Consider the following 21,272-nt stretch of genomic DNA (forward strand, 5'->3'; position numbering starts at 1 on the left):
CATCACATTTCTGTCTTGTTTAGTTTCGATTCTAACGTCACCACTGAACCACATATGTTTTCTTTGTCTTCATAGGAAAAATGAATCTAAATCCCACACTAACATTTCATGTTATTGACTAAATGCAAAGAGGTTCTACTTCTTTTCTTTCTGACATATACTGGCAAATGCCTTGAACTCAATGAGTAGAAGAATTTCAGGCAAACAGGCCATGGGGAAGAAATTTTAGAAATCATTAGCCTTTCCTATAAAAAATCAATCATGTAAAAAAACTCTCTTCTTTGAACTGAAAACCAGTTTTTATCTTTACTGCCCTATCCCCTCCATTTCTGGAAAGGTTTATCTGGATGAAAAGGGGAGAAAAAGTGTCTTTGGTGAGATTCTGCATAGGATGATATATGATGTAAGAAAAGTATGATTTCAAAAATGAAAGTTATATTTGTATCATATCCTTCTCTAACTGTTTAAATGAAAACAAAAGATTGTTATCCTCGGACTAAAGGTTGACTTTCTACAATCTAATTGTACTAATCACTTTCGAAATGAAAATTCATTTCCATCTAGGAGACCCAATTTGTGAATAATACACAATTTATAGTGATGAAAATGAAGTTTCATTTACACATTTTGATTTTATGAAATACTTATGTTTTTATTTGCTTTTTGTGACTTCCTATTCAAAACTCAGTTTGATGGGTCCAAATATATAGAGCTATAACAAGAAGGTTATTGCAAATTATGAAATGAAATCTCTTTGAATTTGCATTAGAGCAATTTAAGCCAATCATTTCAGTAAGGGTAATAATTATAATTTCCCCAGACTATAAATAACTAGGCAACCTGTTTGTTTGAAGCAATCAGTTAGTATAGTCTTCATGAATGTAGAAACAATTCTATTTTAGAGGAGAGCTGGATACTTCTGGAATGATATCAAAGTCAAAATAATGAAAGATGAAAACATTATTGCATGATTTGAAGAATTTATTTATCACATTCCAAGTCATCTGTAAATTAGCTCATTTGCAGTGATATTTGAGATCAGACTGTTCTCTCTACAAACATGTTCTGTACTGAAGAAAACATCTTTGAGATCGTAATAACCGGAGAATTCATAATAGGAATGTTGGGGAATGGATACATTGGATTAGTTAACTGGATTGACTGGATTAAGAAGAAAAAGATCTCCTCGATTGACTTCATCCTCACTAATTTAGCTATTTCCAGAATTTGTTTGATCGGTGTAATGGTTCTAAATGGGATAATAATGGTACTTTACTCAGATGTTTATGCAACTAATAAACTAATAGTAATCATTTATACCTTCTGGACATTCTTCAACTACTTAAGTATATGGTTTTCCACTTGCCTCAATGTCTTCTATTTTCTCAAGATAGCCAGTTTCTCCCACCCTCTTTTTCTCTGGCTGAAGTGGAAGATTGACAGGGTGGTTCATTGGATCCTGCTGGGGTGCTTTGCCATCTCCTTGCCAGTCAGCCTTATGACAGGATTGGAATTGAGTCATGACTATAGGTTTTATAAAATTGCACAACGTAAAAGAAACATCACTGAAATGTTCCATGTGAGTAGAATTCAATACTTCGACCCAGTGACTCTCTCTCACCTGCTTACAGTTGTTCCATTTGCTGTGTCACTGATCTCATTTTTGTTTTTAGTAAGGTCCCTATGGAGACATACTAAGCAAATGAAACTCCATGCTACTGGCTGTAGAGACCCTAGCAGAGAGGCCCATGTCAGAGCCATAAAAATCGTGACTTCATTTCTCTTCTTCCTTTTTTTGTACTATGTGTTTTCTCTTGTGGTGACCTTTAGCTATCTTATGACAGAACACAAGTTAGTTGTGATGTTTAGTGAGATTGTATTAATCCTCTACCCCTTGGGTCACTCACTGATTTTAATTATTATAAACAACAAACTGAGGCAGGCATTTGTCAGAATGCTGATGTGCAGAAAAATAGCCTGCACGATATAAAATCTTAGTTTTACAAATGGACTTAAAAACCAAATCTTATTACCTAATAAAAAATCACCTAATATAAAAACTTCTTATAAACTCATTCTCATTTTTTCCCAGCTATTTCATTTGTTTTGGATTCATAACTTTAACTGTTATCGGGATCAAGTGGCAAAGTAATGAATACATCCTTTATGTCTCTTTACAGCCCAGGCATGCTCATGTTTATCCTCGCTTCCCTCCAAGAATTTCTGAGCTCACGTGTCTCTTCCTGCCTTCTCAATGTAAATGTTAGTCATGTATTGCCTCATTAAATTCTTTTTGGATTTTACTTTGGCCCATGGTAAAGTGCACCTGGGCTACACTTACTGGCTTCTTTTTTTCTTTGCTATACATTTTTATTGCTAGCCCTTAACTGTGCCCCTCTCATGGCTCGGCTGAGTCACTCCCATTGGCTTATGAACCAGAAACTCAGATCTCCCCTGGCCTGTCTGTTGGTTCAGTTTCCGGAATGTTGCTTTGGATGGTCTCCCAGGTAATTTTTTCTGTTGTCCTTATTCTGGTTGTCTTTATTCTGACGTTTTCTATTCATTTTCCTAAATGACATTTCTTCTCAAATAACTTGCTTTTCAGGCAGCACCTGCGTAGGAATGGAACCCATTCAAGCATCTCCCTCTAAGGCATGTTCCTAAATGTTCTTCACAATCTGTATAAAAGGACAGGAATAACTAATGTCAGACTGCTCATTTGGGTTCTTTTCTTTAACAAGATCCTGCGAGGGTTTTCACTCAATACTTAACAAAAGAAATTAATCGAGAAGAAATTAGTACTCACTATAGAATAACCACATACTCTTGCTAAAAGCAGCAATGTATGTCTATAACAAATACAGAGTAAATTACAAAAAAAAAAAGGAGGAAAAGGAGTTGTTAATAAAATTTCATTCCACTGTGAACACCAAATTCCTCTTCGCTGTAATATTATTGAAACGTTTGGTCTGGCATGTCTCAGGTTGTATGGTTCTGACCTGGCAGTGCATTTTTGCTTTTACTACCAACATTTTCTACATCCAGTTCTGGTATCTTTCAATCCACTCATTTCCTTTTACTATAACTAAAATACTAATTACTTGAAAATTATCAATTGTTTTTCTTGACATTATATAAAATTCACTTTGTAAAATAGAGACATTTTATAGGCCTAAGTATATAAACTTCCTCAAGTATAATTCTAATATTCTAGTTATTTATGTTCCTATTTGTTGTATAAGACAGGAGAATTCAAGATTTTTTTTTTTTTTTTGAGACAGAGTCTCACTTTGTTGCCCAGGCTAGAGTGAGTGCCGTGGCATCAGCCTAGCTCACAGCAACCTCAAACTCCTGGGCTTAAGCGATCCTCCTGCCTCAGCCTCCCGAGTAGCTGGGACTACAGGCATGCGCCACCATGCCTGGCTAATTTTTTGTATATATATTTTTAGTTGTCCAGATAATTTATTTCTATTTTTTTAGTAGAGACGGGGTCTCGCCCAGGCTGGTCTCGAACTCCTGACCTCGAGCGATCCACCCGCCTCGGCCTCCCAGAGGGCTAGGATTACAGGCGTGAGCCAGAATTCAAGATTTTTGATGGAATATGTTAATATGGTCTACAAAGTACCTATAAATACCTATGTTGGGATGGACTTTATATTTTTCTTCAGGTTTAGAGGAAATAAATGTTTTATAGGATTAGTACTTCTGGGAAAGTGTCATTCTGTTAGTCTGAAGTTTTTTCTTCCGTGTGTGGGGAGCGCGGATGCCATTGCAAGATGGCGCCGATTTCCGGTGGCCTGGCTGAGGTAAACAAGTGTGGCGCATGCGTAGTACATCTGTAGGTCTGTTACATAAGTATGCATATGAGGTTTTCTGGCTTGGCCTATTGGTGACCGCTTGTGATTGACTTTGACCTATCTCTGTTACTTCCTGTTTCCCTGAGGGTATATTACTGTGTGAGAGCTTGTGCTCAGGGTCTTCCGCATCTTGAAGCTTAGAGGGATCCCCAATAAAGCACTGTAGAAGAACTCCTGTTGCCGCGTCTTCCTTGCTGGCGAGGCGGGCGCGACAAGTGGTGCCGAAACCCGGGAACTGTACCACCAGGGCACCAGCGGAGACGACCTCTTGTGAGGTGAGTTCAGAACTACAGTGTGGGACGGCCAATTTCCCCGCCCCCAAGAGAGACATGGGCAACATACCACTACGCCGGTTTCTGTGGCCTCTGAAAACTCTGCTTGCTGAAAATAAAATCCATGTTGACGATCATGACCTAAAGAGATTGTTGAGGGAGGTGGACCGGGTATCCCCTTGGTTCCTAGCCTCCGGCTCGCTCACCATACCATCTTGGAGGAAGGTGGGTCATGATCTACTCGAGGCGTTAGATTTAAGGCCTGGCGTCTTGATACTTCATAGGTTAGTTATGGATTGCCTAAAGTGCGATCCGCAGGGTTTGCAGAGTGCAGCAGAACAGCTTGCGGAAGTGCAGTCTCAGCTCTCAGAAGGAGGGAGAGGGGAAGGAGTTGCAACGGTTAAGGACGATCAGTCATGTCAGGTAGAGAACCGGCGAACGGGTGACGACCCGCTGTTGCCAGAATTTGCAGATTTGCATTTGTCCGAGGCGGAAGGTGAATCGTCCGCCTCGGAGGGGGAAGAAGCTACCCCCTCTTTTCAGCAGTTGAGAAAGGAAATACGGGGACTTAAAAAACAGGATGTGGTCCAGCCGAGAAGGCAGGCCCCACCCAGGCTCGATATAGAGACCTGGCCTCCCCCGTATTCCCTGCCCCCACCTACAGCGCCCCTCGTTGGGCCCGCACCGGGGGGTGGAGCGTCTCTCCTCCCCCCAGAAGCGCGGAGAGAGCTAGGATTTGCTTTCCCTGTGTATGTGGACAACAATAATCAGAGATATTGGCAACCTGTGGACCATAAGCAATTAAAGGAATTTGCAGAGGCGGTCCGCAACTGGGGGCATAGCGCCGCCTACACTTTAGTAATGCTGGAGAGGCTCGCCACTAGTGCCCTAACGCCCACGGATTGGCAGCAGGTGGTGCGCGCGGCGCTAACCACGGGCCAATATCTAGACTGGAAGTCCATGTATCATGACGGGTGTGCCGCGCAGGCCCGTGCGAATGCAGCCCAGGGAGGAGGCAGGGCAGCGTGGACTTTTGACATGCTCACTGGACAGGGGCAGTAGGCCAATAATCAAACAGCTTACCCGGAGGAGGTGTATCGCCAGGTAAATCAGATAGCCATTAAGGCTTGGAAGTGTTTGCCCAAACGGGGGGAGGTGCGTGGCAATCTGACAAAAATTGTCCAGGCTCCGGCAGAGCCGTTTTCGGATTTTGTGGCCCGCATGATGGATGCCGCGGGAAAGATTTTTGAGGACCTAGACTCGGCCTTGCCGTTGGTTGAGCAACTAGTTTATGAGCAGGCCACTTCAGAATGTCGGAATGCCATTACGCCATGGAAAAGTAAAGGCTTAAATGCATGGCTGAGGGCTTGCAGGGAGATTGGGGGTCCTCTGACTAACCAAGGCCTGGCGGCCGCGGTCATAACAGCACAAGCCCAGCAACAACGCTGTTGCTACAACTGCGGCAAGCCCGGTCACTTAAAAAGACAGTGCCGAGCGCCAAGTAAGGTGAAGCAATCATCTTCACAGCCGGGGATTTGCCCCGTGTGCCAGAAAGGCCGGCACTGGGCCGCAGAGTGCCGATCCGTTAAAGATAAGGACGGCCGGCCCATCTCCCGTGGGCCTAGCGGCAGCGCGGCTGCACCGCCAAAAAACGGGAGGCGGGGCCCACGACCCCAGGGCCCGCAAACATATGGGGCAATGCTGGCACAGGACACCCCCCAGGGGCCCCCGGGCACATCTCTGCTGACCCCGGGGACTCGTCCCTCCTTGATCCCGGCGCTACCGGGGGGGAACCTAGGAGGGCCACCCCCGGTTCCGCAGGATTGGACCTCCGTGCCACCACCCTCACAGTTTTGACACCTGGGTTAGGATGTCAACCTATCCCTTCAGACTTTAAAGGACCTCTGCCCAATCATACTGTGGGATTAGTGCTTGGGAGGTCATCGGCTACCTTAAAAGGGCTGATTGTCCACCCGGGGGTTATAGACTCAGACTTCCAGGGGCCAATAAAGGTCATGTGCTCATCACCTCGGGGAATTATCTCCATCCACCCCGGAGACCGATTTGCTCAGCTTCTGCTCCTCCCTAGCCTTCACGCTTGGTTCCCCAGCAAGCAGGAGCCACGTGGTAGTAAGGCGTTCGGGTCGTCCGGAGGCACTTGTACCTTTCTGTCTTTGGATTTAAACACCCGTCCGACCCTTGTATTGACTGTTCAGGGAATGAAATTTGAGGGTTTGCTGGATACGGGAGCAGACACTAGTATCATATCTGAGCGGTGGTGGCCTAAAGGCTGGCCGCTCACCCGCTCAGAGGCAACTTTACAGGGCCTGGGTTACGCTTCGGCCCCAGCCGTGAGTGCCCGAACTCTGTCTTGGAGTGATCTTGAAGGCGGTAGGGGTAGTTTTAAGCCTTTTGTTCTCCCCTTACCAGTGAATCTCTGGGGCAGAGACGTCCTGAGACAGTTAAACCTTAAGTTAACAAATGAGTATTCTGCTCAGAGCCAAGACATGATGAGTACCATGGGATGGGTCCCGGGTAAGGGCTTAGGAAAGAATTTGCAAGGCAGGTCAACACCACTTATGCCTACTCCCAATCCCGGTAGACAGGGGCTGGGTTTTTCCTAGGGGCCGCTGACACTGCCTTGCCCATTCCCTGGGTTTCGGAGGACCCGGTGTGGGTGTCTCAGTGGCCATTACCCTCCGACAAACTGCTTGCAGCCCGTGAGTTGGTACAGGAACAGCTCACTCTTGGGCACCTTGAACCCTCTCACTCGCCTTGGAACACCCCTATTTTTGTGATTAAGAAAAGGTCAGGAAAGTGGCGCTTACTGCAGGACCTAAGGGCAGTCAACGCCCAGATGTGCCTAATGGGGCCTGTCCAGCGAGGGTTGCCCCTTCTTTCTGCCTTGCCCAAGCATTGGAATCTGATCATTTTGGATATTAAAGACTGTTTTTTCTCTATTCCCCTTCACTCATCTGACAAAGTTAGATTTGCATTTACACTCCCTTCCACGAACCACGAGCAGCCTGATGAAAGGTACCACTGGCGGGTCCTGCCTCAGGGCATGGCTAACAGTCCCACTCTATGCCAGATTTACGTGAGCGCGGCTCTCCAGCCTGTTCGACAGAGGTACCCTAAGGTAAGAATCATCCATTACATGGATGACATTCTACTATGCCATCGGGATGCCCAGTTGTTGCTTCAGGTCTTTGCCTTCCTTCACGCTCAGTTAAAGGAAAGGGGGCTGTCCATAGCTCCCGATAAAGTGCAGGAAGGGGCGGTGGGCTCATTTCTTGGCAGTAGCATCCTTCCCGATAAAATTGTACCTCAAAGGCTGTCCATTCGAAGAGATGCTTTGAGAACTTTAAATGATTTCCAGCGATTATTAGGAGACATCAATTGGCTTCGGCCTTTTTTGGGCCTTACCACTTCTGAACTAAAACCTTTATTTCAGATTCTTGAGGGAGACCCTCATATCACATCCCCTAGAACCTTGACTCCGGAAGCCCTAGAGGTCTTACATAGGGTTGAAGAAGCCATTAAGAATGCGCACCTAGTACGCATTCGTCACCAGGACCCTTTTCTTCTATGTCTGCTCCCCTCTCCTACCCTTCCTACAGCAGTGCTCTGGCAGGATGGTCCCCTTCTCTGGGTACATCCTCAAGCCTCTCCGGGAAAGGTGATTGGTCACTACCCGACTTGTGTAGCTGACCTCGCATTGAAGGGCCTTCACTTGGCTCTCTCCCACTTCGGGCGCTACCCAGAGAGCCTCATCTGTCCATACACTTCTAACCAGATAGACACCTTATGTGCCACTCTTGATGCATGGGCAGTGCTGCGGTGCGCTTTTCCAGGAGGCATTGACAATCATTACCCCAAACATCCCCTATTACAATTTGCTATGAGAAATGACCTCATTTTCCCGAAGGTGACTTCGGCACACCCACTGCCTAATGCCCTGGATGTCTATACTGATGGCTCTAAAACAGGCATTGGGAGTTATGTTGTCCGGGACCAGGTGTTTACTAAGCAATTCCCTTACGCCTCCCCTCAGCTGGTGGAGTGTGCAATAGTTGGCCTGGTTCTCAGCACCATCACCGATCCCATTAATATCATCTCAGACTCTTGCTACATGGTTAACGCAGTGAAGGTTTTGGAAACTTCCCCTTATATCCTTCCTAAAAGTACAGTTTTCTCCTTATTCACGGACCTCAGAAGCATCATCCTGAGTAGGACCAACCCATTCTCTATTCAGCATATCAGAGCACACTCCCTCCTGCCTGGACCCATGGCGGCGGGAAATGCAATGGCAGACCAGGCCACCCGCACTCTTTGGGTGGCTGATAACCTTGCTGCCGCCAAAGATTTTCATACACTTTACCATGTGCCAGCTGAGACCTTGCGTCTCCGATTTCACATCTCGCGTGCCGAGGCGCGTGAGATTGTCTTGCAGTGCCACGCTTGTGCTCCTTTTCACAATGTCGCGCATACGGGAGTAAATCCCAGGGGTCTGCGACCATTGCAATTGTGGCAAATGGACGTCACTCATATTCCCTCTCTAGGAAAAACTTCCTTTGTTCATGTGTCCATAGACACCTGTTCTGGTATCCTCCATGCCACGCCACTGGCGGGGGAAAAGGCCAGTCATGTCATCATCCATTGCTTGGAGGCTTGGGCTGCCTGGGGCAAGCCACGTACTATTAAAACAGACAATGGCCCCGCTTATACCTCCAGAGTTTTCCAACAATTTTGTGCTCGCCTCGGAGTCAAGCATCTCACTGGCCTCCCCTACAATCCTCAGGCACAAGGCATTGTGGAGCGTGCTCATGGCACGCTCAAGGTTTATTTACAAAAACAGAAAGGGGGAGATGCCCTGGAGGCCATACAGAGGTCCCCTAAAGGCACCATTTCCCTTGTCCTTTTTACCTTAAATTTTTTGACTTTGGACGTGACCGGCCGCTCTGCGGCAGAGAGACACACGTCCCCCCCGGTGGCTCACCGCGAGGCGGTAAAATGGAAGGACGTCTTAACGAGCCAGTGGAGAGGCCCGGATCCGGTTATAGCCAGATCCAGGGGAGCTGTTTGTGTTTTCCCGCAGGATCGTGAGGACCCTATTTGGGTTCCGACGCGCTTGACCCGCTCAGTGCACACCACGGCTGAGGAGGACGAGCGTCCGGCGGGCCAGGATGGCGTCACTGCAGATGCTGATGCTGGCGGGAGTCCTAACGACGGCGACGGCGGTACCGGAAGCGCGCTGGGCCCTGATGGATGTCTTCCCTCTGCCGATGCCCGTCCGGCATGACGCCACAGTTTTTCCCCGCTTTTTTACCACCAACGAGTCTTTAGAACTACCTTTCCTCCCGTTTGATATCCCTGTGGAGGCGCCCTCGGCCACGATGCTGTATCGGCAGCGACGCGACTTTGGCATCACCGCAGCCATAGTTGCCGCCGTAGCGGCCGCGGTGGCTGCCGCGGCGACGGCTGCAGTTGCGCTCACCACTTCGGTGCAGACGGCCACCACCTTGAACAACTTATCGTCGGGGGTGGCGACCGCCCTGGCGACCCAATCCAACGTCAACGCTCAGCTGAAAGGAGGCATCATGATTCTCAACCAAAGAGTGGACTTGGTTCAAGAACAAGTGGACTTGTTGATGCAGGTCATGCAGCTCGGATGCGAGTGGCGCCTGCCTGGCATGTGTGTCACCTCTATCCCTTTTCAGAACGCTTCCCGGGCAGCTAACCTATCACGAACCCTGTCACAGCAGTTGTTGGGTACATGGTCCAGTGAGTTTGAGACTCTGCTGGAACAGCTGCAGGCTAGTATAGTTCACATCAACTCTACGCGAGTCAACGTGGACTTTGCCCAAGGACTGTCGGATTGGGTGTGGCAAGTGGCTAACCATGTGAAAGAGTGGGCGGGAATGGGCTGTTTGTTAGCCTTGCTCGTGACTGTGGCCCTGATAGGATTTGTGGCCCTTACCCGTATGGCGCGTCGCAATCGGCGCAGCCAAATGTTGCTGCAACAAGCCTTTGCCGCACTGCAACTCGGCCAGGACCCCCACGTGTGGATGGCCAGGTTATAGGCGTTCCGCGACTTGCCTGCTCTCCCCCCTCTCTCGGCTGTAAGGTACCTCCATGACGGGAATGCGTGGGTCCCGCGCCTGGAGGCACACCAGTTGGTGCCAGGCCGGGAGGCAGCCCGCGTAGCCTAAGACAGAGGCCTTACCCACGGCCGCCTTTATAACCAGCCTCTGCACGCCTCCGAGTTCGCTCATTGCACGAGGCGAGGTGGTTTCAAGTCTGGCAGGCCTTCTTAAATAATAAAGTAGGGGGAGATGTGGGGAGCGCGGACGCCATTGCAAGATGGCGCCGATTTCCGGTGGCCTGGCTGAGGTAAACAAGTGTGGCGCATGCGTAGTACGTCTGTAGATCTGTTATATAAGTATGCATATGAGGTTTTCTGGCTTGGCCTATTGGTGACCGCTTGTGATTGACTTTGACCTATCTCTGTTACTTCCTGTTTCCCTGAGGGTATATTACTGTGTGAGAGCTTGTGCTCAGGGTCTTCCGCATCTTGAAGCTTAGAGGGATCCCCAATAAAGCACTGTAGAAGAACTCCTGTTGCCGCGTCTTCCTTGCTGGAGAGGCGGGCGCGACATCCGTGTTTTGTTTTCTGTATCTCCAATGTTTCAAGTATCTTTAATGAACATAGTGACTGAGGTTCGAAGTAGTAGGCTTATGACAAAATGCTATCTGGTAGAATTATTTTTCTTAACTATAGCACTGCCATAACTTCCATGCTATACAATACTGGCATGCATAAAATCTATAGTTATTTGCAAAATCATAGCAGAAAAATTAATCTAAAAAATATTTGGGAAAAGGTGTTGTCATAGTTATTGTGAACACTTCATTTACCAGGATACACTATGAAGTAGCAATGATATGGGTCAGGGATCATTTCCAAAATCAGAGGAAAGCAGTCACCTATAAACATTGCTACACAATAATTCAGTTTGTTCAAAAATCAGGGCTGCATCTCAGGAATGAAGGTTTGCCTGTTAAGGAAGGATGAGAGAAGATATGAATTTCCAGGAAGGTGTGAGTACCCAAGAATTATTCCATGGAAACGCCATGTAGTAAAATGTTTCTCAATAACTTTAAACTAAAAAAGCTATTTCAAAATAAGAAGTAGCTTGTAGAGATGTAGTAAGTTTAATCTTCAGTCTCCTGCTAGAAGGGCTAAGGAAGTAAAATGTTTCTCAATAACTTTAAACTAAAAAAGCTATTTCAAAATAAGAAGTAGCTTGTAGAGATGTAGTAAGTTTAATCTTCAGTCTCCTGCTAGAAGGGCTAAGGATCTAGATACTCAGATGCAATTTGGTATGGAGGACACTGTAGAGAATGAAATAAAGGATTTTACTCTCTTCTTTCAAATGTCCTTGATACCATCGCTACAATCAAGGTAAAGACAGTTCCAACACTTCCCAAAGCTTCCTTGAGAACATTTTAAATGAAAATGAAATATATAAAGGTAATACATAGTCTTTTTATCATGGTTCTTTCACCTTCTTATATATAGCATCACAAAATAAGCAGCCATTAAATGTCACTTAATTAAGACAATGCATTATTTTTTTTATTCACCCATCCAACATGTAAGTATTGAGTACACGCTATGCCTCAGCTAGGAACTGAAAATATAATAAGAGCATGACATGATTCAGCCATGGCTTTCAAAGAGTTCTTGGTTTGGGGAAAGAGACAAACAAATTAATCCACAATTCCAATATACTCTGATAAGTATTCTGGGAAAGAAGTAAATGGTAAAGGATGCCAGAGGAAAAGCATAAAAATCAGAAAGAGAAATGAGGAAGACCTCCAGGACGTGCTCTGTTGGAACTGAGTCCAAAAGGATCTGCAGGAGCTAGCAAGTTAGAAAGGCAGGGTGGTGGAGATGTTGGTGGTCAGCATCAGAGATGGAATTCCAGGCAGAGGGAACAGCAATGCAGAAGGCATAGTGTGACCTAAGTCCCACAATGTGCTATTTTAAGAGACAGAGTGCCACATAATTGTTCATCTAAATAACCAAAATAATGAGGTAAAATTTTTTTGCATCCAAATAATCTACATTTAATGTTAACCTTTTAAATTCCCTGAAAATATAAAACTCTCAATGTGGAGTCAAACTTTTGACTTTTTACTAATAATCAAGATTATCATTCAACAAAATGAAGATTCTTCCACAAATTTCAATTTCTGCCAGTTTTCTAATTGCTAGCAAATCCCTGAGGTTTAGGTTTGCCAGATAAAATATGGCACACCCAATTAAACTTAAACCTCAGTACTTCGTGGAAGCATTAATCTTGTACAATTTGGAACATACATTTAAAAATGTTCATTGTTTACCTGAAACTCAAGTTTGACTTGGCGTCTTGCATTTTTAGCTGCTAAATCTGGCAACCCTATTAAGGTTACTGGTATGCATCACAGATTAATGAATCCAAACTTTGTACAAGTTAGCTTCAGAAAAACAGTGCAGGACGATGAAAAGGAATTGGCCCAATTTGCATCTTAGTAAACAGTAAGTAGCTCAGCCTAAATTAACCATACGTGGAAAAGTACAACCTGCTGAGAAGGTAAATGTCATACAGTGTCCAGGCCAAGGATCGCCAACCACACCATTTGTCAAGACTAACAAGGATTTAATGAAAATAGCTACATTCTTCATTTATCATTCCAGTCTCCATCACAAGACAGACTACAATGAAGAGGTAAAGAAAATTACAGCAAAATCTAAGAAGCAGGTATAGATATCAAACTATATCAGATCAACTAGAAACATTGCATATTTCTCTACTTAAACATGCCAGGTAAAGTGGAGAGTACTTTAGTACTCATAGCAACTGGAGAATTTTCAGTGGGGATCTTAGGGAATGCATTTATTGGATTAGTAAACTGCATGGACTGGCTCAAGAATAGGAAGATTGCCTCCATTGATTTAATCCTCACAAGTTTGGCCATATCCAGAATTTGTCTACTGTGTATAATACTGTTAGATTGTTTTATATTGGTGCTGTATCCAGATATCTATATCACTGGTAAACAAATGAGAATCATTGACTTCTTCTGGACACTAACCAACCATTTAAGTGTCTGGTTTGCAACCTGCCTCAGTATTTTCTATTTCCTCAAGATAGCTAATTTTTTCCACCCTCTCTTCCTCTGGATGAAGTGGAGAATTGACAGAGTGATTCTCAGGATTCTGCTGGGGTGCTTTGCTCTCTCTGTGTTTATTAGCCTTCCAGTCACTAAGAATTTGAATGATGATTTCAGGTCTTGTGTCAAGGTGAAGCGGAAAACAAACTTAAGTTTGAGATGCAGAGTAAATAAAGCTGAATATGCTTCCAACAAGATAGTGCTCAACTTGTTAACACTGTTCCCCTTTTCTGTGTCCCTGATCTCCTTTCTCCTCCTGATCCTCTCCCTGCGGAGACACATGAGACAAATGCAGCTCAATGCCACAGGGTGCAGAGACCCCAGCACAGAGGCCCACGCAGGAGCCCTGAAAGCAGTCATCTCCTTCCTCCTCCTCTTTGTTGCCTACTGCTTGTCCTTTCTCATAGCCACCTCCAGCTACTTTATGCCAGAGACTGAATTAGCTGTGATTCTGGGTGAGTCGATCGCTCTAATCTATCCCTCAAGCCACTCATTCATCCTGATACTGGGAAACAATAAATTAAGACAAGCATCTCTCAGGGTGCTTTGGAAAGTAAAGTATATCCTAAGCTGAAGAAAATTCTAACAGCATGCGCAGATCTGAAAAGAAACTGTTATTTGCTAGGACAAATGAAGATAAGCTCTTTCTTAATTATCTCCAGTTCTTACATTAATGTTGGTTTCATGGGGTGAATTCCTCTTAAAACTTATTTTGTGTACCTGCAATTGTAATGTTGAGACTTATGTAAAGCTGACTTTGCATGTCTTTATCTCTGTCTCTGCCTCTCTGTCTCTTTGACTCTCTGTCTCCCTGTCTCTCTCTCTGTTCTCCCTGTTTCTCTCTGTTTCTCACTCTTCAGAGTTGTTTTTTAAAACATGTTTCAGGCCAGGCAACATGAATCATACCTGTAATCCTAGCACTCTGGGAGGCCAAGGTGGGAGGATTGATTGAGCTCAGGAGTTCGAGATCAGCCTGAGCAAGAGTGAGACCCCGTCTCTACTAAAAATAGGAAAACTTAGCTGGGCGTGGTAGCATGCACCTGTAGTCCCAGCTACTCGGGAGGCTGAGGCAAGAGGATCACTTGAGCCCAGGAGTTTGAGGTTGCAGCGAGTTACGATGACTCCACTGCACTCTACCCAGGGTAACAAAGCGAGACTCTGTCTAAATAAAATAAAGCATGTTTCAGAACAAATAGAAATTAATATCCTAATATTAACTGTGAGAGCAGAGGACATTTTCATATTTAGTTCTAAATCATTTCTCCAGATGCAAAGTTGTGTGACTAATTCAGAACAACTGTAATAGCATCTTCCTGTTATTTGCATCCCTATGAAAAGCAGCTGATTCATCCTCATAGTCCTGGTTAGATTTTTCTTCCCAAATCATCCAACAAGCTCCACCTTTGGAAAAGACTCAATAAGATGACAGTTCCTAATAAATTCTGTGGAATTCTATGAATGTAGCAGAATTAATACTAAGGTATATGTTGTGATTTAAATAATATTGTCACAATTCACAGATTTTTTAGGATCATGGATCAATGAATGAACTTTCTCTCTGGAGTGAGGGAGGGAAAATTTATGTACAAACTTTCTGCAAAACAAAGAGCTTAAATAGAACTATTGATTGTTTATTGAAGAAAATTTCTCCACAAAAGATATGTGCGCCAGTTTGCTTTTGGTGAATTTTGATTGCACCAGACAATGGCTGTCAAGATGCTGTGATGAGATGGGACCTTCAGTCAAAAGCTAATATATTGAGATGTTAACATTTCAAGACTGTCAAATAAAACATTGATTCAATGCATATCATCTCTACGACCCAGGGAAATACAGTTTAGATTGTATATAAGATATCTATGAGATAGTCCATCAAAAGCACAATCATTTGTGTCGTGGCAAAGATATTTTGGGGTGATCAATTCTGTACTAACCAGCCTAGAGTAGCTGTGAACTTTGTGTATAGAAAAGAAAGTTTTTTATAAATTAAGAGATATTAAATTTCTCATCAATAAATTTGATAAAAATCACAATTAGTTTTACACTAGTTCTATATGTTAATTTTTCTTCTTTGAATCTGATGGTGCAAAAGACACACAGTGATTAAATTGATAAATTACCAAAGATTTATTGAGTGCCTTGTAAGTTAAAGAAGCAACATAGGAGAACTGCCCGGTCGGCTCCGGCAGAGCGCGGTGAGCCGAGACCCGTCCCGCTGGCCCGCCCGGCCCTCGGCGCCTTCCGGGCCCTGCAGCTCCGGGTGAGCTGGGCCCCGGGACGGGCCGCGGCCTCCGCCCTGCAGACACCCGAGCCCTCGCCGTGGCTGCCCCCCGGCCCGGCCCAGGCCTTGAAGCAGCGGCGACCGTCGCTGCCAGCCCCACCTCGGGGGCCTGATGATGGGGCGCCCTCTCCGAGGCGCGACTCCGCCGGCCGCCTGGTCTCCCGGCCCAGCCCTGCCCGGCCTGGGCGAAGCCCCCTCCAAGCCTCCGGGACGGGGCGCCGTGGGCGGCGGGGCGAGAAGAACGGCGGCCGCCCAAACGCCGCGGACGCCGCCAGGGTTCGGAGCGCCCGAGAAGGCCGCTCTGGGGACGCCAGCTCGGTCACCTCCTCGGGCCGCGGAGCAGCGCAGATCCCGGTCTTGCTGTTCCCGCGCTGTCCCAGCCGGGCGAGCCCTACTTGGTCCCCGACAACGACGGACAAAGGCCTTAAGGCCTGGAAGGGGAGCGGAGCCGGCATGACGACGGGTGGAGCGGCCGGCCGGCCATCGGGCGGCTGGTCTCCGTTCCGCCACCAGACAGAAGAGAAAAACATCCCACATTTGGAAATGCCGACCGCCCTTTGCGAAGATTTACTGGCCGGTTATGGAAGAAGGCCTGTGTATGTAATATGAAAAAGCTGCTCTCAACTTTCCCCCCAACCTTTTAAAAGAAAACGTTTGCTACATCTAATCCTTCTAGATGAAAAGAGGTTGCCGACGTATGATAAAGTAGAGTTAGAAAATAACACATCTTGTAAATGCCCATTTGTTTAAAAAAAAAAATCACAGGAAAAAAAGTCTTCTGGAAATGACTTTTTTGAAATGGAATTGTTAGACCACCTCTGGAAGTGACACTTGTCCACGTTTGTTCAGTGGGTTAGAGGACATGGAGCAGAAGACCTTGAGAAGGAAGAGAAGATTCTGTGCCAGACTGGTCATATTTAGAAGATAGTTTCATATTATAAGCATTGTTTTGTGTGTGCATTTTATTCCTCATTACTGTATATATAGTTGACCAAACTAAGTACTTTTTTGAAATATCTAGGCTTTCTAGATGTTCTAAAGTGCCTGATATATGTTCAAAGTAGAAGTAGTAATACCCTTTGTGAATACCTTTTTGTTAAAATTCATATGAAATTTTTGGGGGGAATGGCCAGACCACCTCTTGAGTAGGACACATTGTGTTTGTGCAGGGGCTCAGGAGAGGAGAAGGAAGAGCTCTATGCCAGTGCTCTTATAGTGAGCCAAGATTAACCATAGTTCCTATGTCTGTGTATTTTGTCTTACCTGTGTATATGGTGTATATAGAGGACAAACAAGTCCTAATTTACATCTAGTCTTTCTAGATGTTAAAAGAGGTTGCCAGTGTATCACAAAAGTAGAATTAGTAAACTAATATATTTTGTACACTTTTGTTTTTAAATTCGTAGGAAAGGTTGTCTTCTGAAAATTTGAGCATTATGGCCCACTAGGTTGGTGGAGGAGGGAAGGGTTCTAGGCCAGAATGTACATATTTCGAAGACACTTTCAAATTATAACTGTTACATGTGTGCAGTTTATTCAAAATTGCTGTGTATATATAGTGGACAAATTAAATCGTTATCTGAAATATCTAGTCTACCTAGATGTTTAGAAGTGCCTGACGTATGTTAAATGTAGAGGTAGTAAAATATCACTTTGTAAATATCTTTTTGCTAAAATTCGCAGGAAATACTGTCTTTTGGAAATAGAATTGTTAAACCATCTCTGTGAGTATCATAGTACCGTCTATACTCGTTCAATGGTTTGGAGGAGGTGAGAGGGAAGGAATTGGCGAAGGGTAATATGCTAGTGTATTCATACTTGGACATTATCAGATATCAGTTTTCTTATGTTTTGTGCATTTTGTTTTGCTGTGTGTATATAATGTATATAATGGACAAATGAGTCCTAATTTTGCAATATCTAGTCTCTAGATGTTAAAGAGTTTGCCAGTGCATGACAAAGTACTTAGTAAAATTAGCATATTTTGTACACTTTGTGTTGAAATTCATAGGAAAGCTTGTCCTGTGTAAATTACTTTTGGATATGAATTTGTTCAGTCATTTCTAAGCATTACATATGCCTGTACTTGTCCACTGGATATAAGGCAGAGAGAAGGAAATGAGGAAATGGTTCAAGGCCAAAATGGTCATATTTTAACAATACTTCAGATTATAACCATTGCTATGTGTGTGTAATTTTCTTTAACAGTGCTGTGTACATAGTGGACAAGTTCTTATATGAAATATCTAGTCTTTCTAGATATTTAGAAGTGCTTTATGTATTTAAAAGTAGAAGTAGTAAAATAACACTTTGTAAATAGCTTTTAAAAACTGATGGGAAATACTGTGTTTGGAAGTGGAATTGTTAAACCACCTCTGTGAACAGTACACTCTCTGTTCACTAGGTTGAGAGAGGTAGGAGGGAAGAAATTGCAAAAAGTGTTTTGCTTGTGGATACTAGAGAATTTCAGCTTATCCATTGCCCTGTATGTTATGTGCATTTCATTTAACTTTGCTACATTGTATATATTATATATATACCAGACAAATGAGTCCCAATTTTATAATATCTAGTCACTAGATATTAAAGAAGTTGCCAATGCATGACAAAAGTAGAGTTAGTAAGATAACATTTTGTACACTTTGTGTTAAAATTCATAGAAAGGCTGTCTTCTAAAAAGGACTTCTGGAAGTGAAGTGATAACATCACATCTGAGTGACACATGTGCCTATATCCACTGGGTTGTTGGTGAAGAGGAGTTGGAAGAAATGAAGGATACTCGACCAGAATGTTCTTTTTTAGAAGACACTTTCAGCTATAACCATTGTTACGTGTGTGTATTCAACACCACTGTGTATATAGAGGACAAACTTGTCTTTATTTGAAACATCTAGCCTTTCTAGATGTTTAGAAGTGCACAAAGTATGTTAAAAGTAGAGGTAGTAAATAACACATTTTGTAGATATCCTTTTGTTAAAATTCATGAAATACTGTCTTCTGGGAATTGATCAAACCACTTGTCTGAACAGTACAGGGTGTTTGTGCTGTTCAGGGAGGAAGGAGAAGAAAGTGCAAAGGGTTTTATACCAATGCAGTTGTGGTGAGGCGAGACTATTGTCCCTTATGTCTGTGCATTTTATTTTACTTTGCTGTGTATATAGTGTATATAAAGGACAAATGAGTCCTAATTTACAACATCTAGTCTTTCTAGATAAAGAGGTTGCCAGTGTATGACAAAAGTAGAGTTTAGTAAACTAATACGTTGAGTAGACTTTGAGTTAAAATTCATAGAAAAGACTGTTCTTAAAAATACTTACTGAAGTGAAATTGTTAAAATCCCCTCTAAGCATTACAGATGCTTAGACCTGTCCACTGGGTTGGTAGAGGGTAGGAAGGGGAAGAGTTCTAGGCTAGAATGTTCCTACTTAGAGGACATTTTGAAATTATAGCTTTTGTTATGAGTGTGCATTCAGTGCTACTGTGTATAGCAGAAAAACTCTTAAGTCCTATTTGAAACATCTGGTCTTTCTAGATATTTAAACATGCACAACATATGTTAAAAGTAGAGGGCTAAAGTAACACCTTTGAGTGTTTTTTGTTATTTCATAGGAGTGGTTGCATTTGGGGGGGGAGGGGAGGAGGAAGTATGCAGAGAAGGGTTCTGTGCCAGTGAGTTAGATTAGTTAGCCATTGTTGTATATGTGCATTTTAGTTAATATTGCTGTGTATTAAAGGATAAACAAATCCTAATGCTCAAAGTATGTTAAAAATAGAGGTAGTTAAATAATCCCTTTATATATGTCCTTTTGTTAGTTTTTAGGAAGGACTGTCTTCTGGGAGTGACCTTTGTTAATTCACCTCTTGGAGCTAGTACTTAGTCCTGTACTTAGTCACTGGAGTGGGGGAAGAGGAAGAAGAGGACGGTGAAGGGAAGGGCTCTTTGCTAGTATCTCCATATCTAGAAGATGGTTTTAGATTATAACCATCAGTCTATATGTGCATTTTTTGTAAAGTATCTGTTTATTGTGGACAAAGTTCATTATTTTGCAACATCTAAGCTTTGGAGATGTCTTGAGGTGAAAATGTATGATAAAAAGTAGAATGAGTGAATAGCCATTTTGTGAGTATCTTTGTTATAATTGATAGAAAAGACGTATCTTGGACATGGAATTGTTAAACCACCTCTGAGCAGTGTGTATCAGGACTTGTTCATTAGTTTGGCAGCAGAGAGGCAGAGGAAGTATGAAAGGAGAGAAGTATGCAGATGGATTCATATTTACATTTTGATGATAGCCATTGACATATGTGCATCCCTTTTGGCTATACTATAAGAATATGTTAAGTAATTCAATAGAAACATACCTTCTTGCTAATACATTAATGGTATAGATCTGATAATGAATTCTCTTAGAAACATTACACTTAGTGTACTCTGTTGCTTTATATTTGATTTTAAATTGAGCATTAAGGGAATGCAGTGTTTTAATCGGAACTCTGCCGGTACTTTTATCTAGAGGCCCGTTGCCATTTTTGTCTTCTATGAAATTTTCATCCCAAGAAAAGCAGGATTACATTTTTTCCTAACAGATTGAGTTGGTGTAGTGTATTCTTGGTTATCAAAATACTCACATAGGTTTGGGATTTTCGATTGGCAAATATTCATGAAAAAGCATGATGCATACTGTATAATCTCAATCCCATAAAATTGGATGTTGCGTATGTGTCAGGATCTAGAAGGACACGTCCAACTGTAAACTGCTTGTGATTATGGATGACTTTGTTCTTTGCTTCTTGTGTTTTTCAGTTTCCTATATTGCATATATTAACTTAAAAAAAAATAAAGGTTATTTAAAAAAAAAAGCAACATAAAATTAGTTGCATGGGCTAAAGCTTACATTTCTTTTAATATTGTCTGAAACAACACCTCCCCTATACCCCATCTGAACAGATACCCAGTTTACGTGAATTTATTAGGCATGGGAACAAAAGAACCCTGAGGCTAATGGGAATCTTGGATACTCCACATGTGATGTCTCTCTGTTGTGGACCATAGAAACTTGATCAGCCACTTACATTGCAAGTGTAGCACCTCAACATTCTATTTCTCTGTGGACAGCAGCTGGCCAAAGGATGCTGAGGTAGAAATAGTAGCAGTATTAGTGATCTCCTATTATACATAATTGTCCTTACAGGTATATGTAGGATGAAGGTCTTGTAACCAAGGTAGGTGGATTTATCTTCTAAGAGTAATTTAAGAAAATACAAAGATGGCAACTTAGAGTTGAAAGGAGTATTTGCACTGTTTCTTTCACTCCCTGTATTTAGAATAGAGTTCTCAGGCTTCCTTTAAGAGAGTGTGGTGAAGGGGCTACAGAGAATACAGACACATTCCTTTCTGTTTTTATTCCTTGCATATAAGAAGATACCCATTCACACATCGAATGTCTGACTATCGGACACTATCCTGGGTGCCATAAACACAGATTACATGTGACAAAGCCCATGCTCTCCTGGAACATATAGTCAGGAAGACAAATCAGGATCAAGTAAACAATTATAAGTCATGATTAGTGCTACTGAAAAGAACTGAAGGTGAGGGATATAGATTTAAAATCAGCATAATCAGGATAGATTTACCTGAGA

At 43.4% G+C, this 21,272-nt stretch overlaps 2 protein-coding genes across 2 annotated transcripts; both read left to right on the plus strand.

Moving 5' to 3' along the window:
• Positions 1 to 1,060: 1,060 nt before the first annotated feature.
• Positions 1,061 to 1,990, plus strand: TAS2R8 (taste 2 receptor member 8). The gene has a single exon (XM_045555269.1). It carries the CDS (start codon positions 1,061 to 1,063, stop codon positions 1,988 to 1,990), a length of 930 nt encoding a protein of 309 aa, XP_045411225.1.
• A 10,946-nt stretch (positions 1,991 to 12,936) lies between these two features.
• Positions 12,937 to 13,922, plus strand: TAS2R7 (taste 2 receptor member 7). Its single transcript, XM_045555270.1, has one exon. It carries the CDS (start codon positions 12,996 to 12,998, stop codon positions 13,920 to 13,922), a length of 927 nt encoding a protein of 308 aa, XP_045411226.1. The 5' UTR covers positions 12,937 to 12,995.
• Positions 13,923 to 21,272: the final 7,350 nt, after the last annotated feature.

The sequence above is a fragment of the Lemur catta genome, chromosome 6 (genome assembly GCF_020740605.2).
Source record: "Lemur catta isolate mLemCat1 chromosome 6, mLemCat1.pri, whole genome shotgun sequence".
NCBI classification, from domain to species: domain Eukaryota; kingdom Metazoa; phylum Chordata; class Mammalia; order Primates; family Lemuridae; genus Lemur; species Lemur catta.

What these genes read in the sequence shown, in the direction of transcription:
- TAS2R8 (XM_045555269.1), top strand. Translation starts at nt 1,061, where the DNA reads ATGTTCTGTACTGAAGAAAACATCTTTGAGATCGTAATAACCGGAGAA.
- TAS2R7 (XM_045555270.1), top strand. Translation starts at nt 12,996, where the DNA reads ATGCCAGGTAAAGTGGAGAGTACTTTAGTACTCATAGCAACTGGAGAA.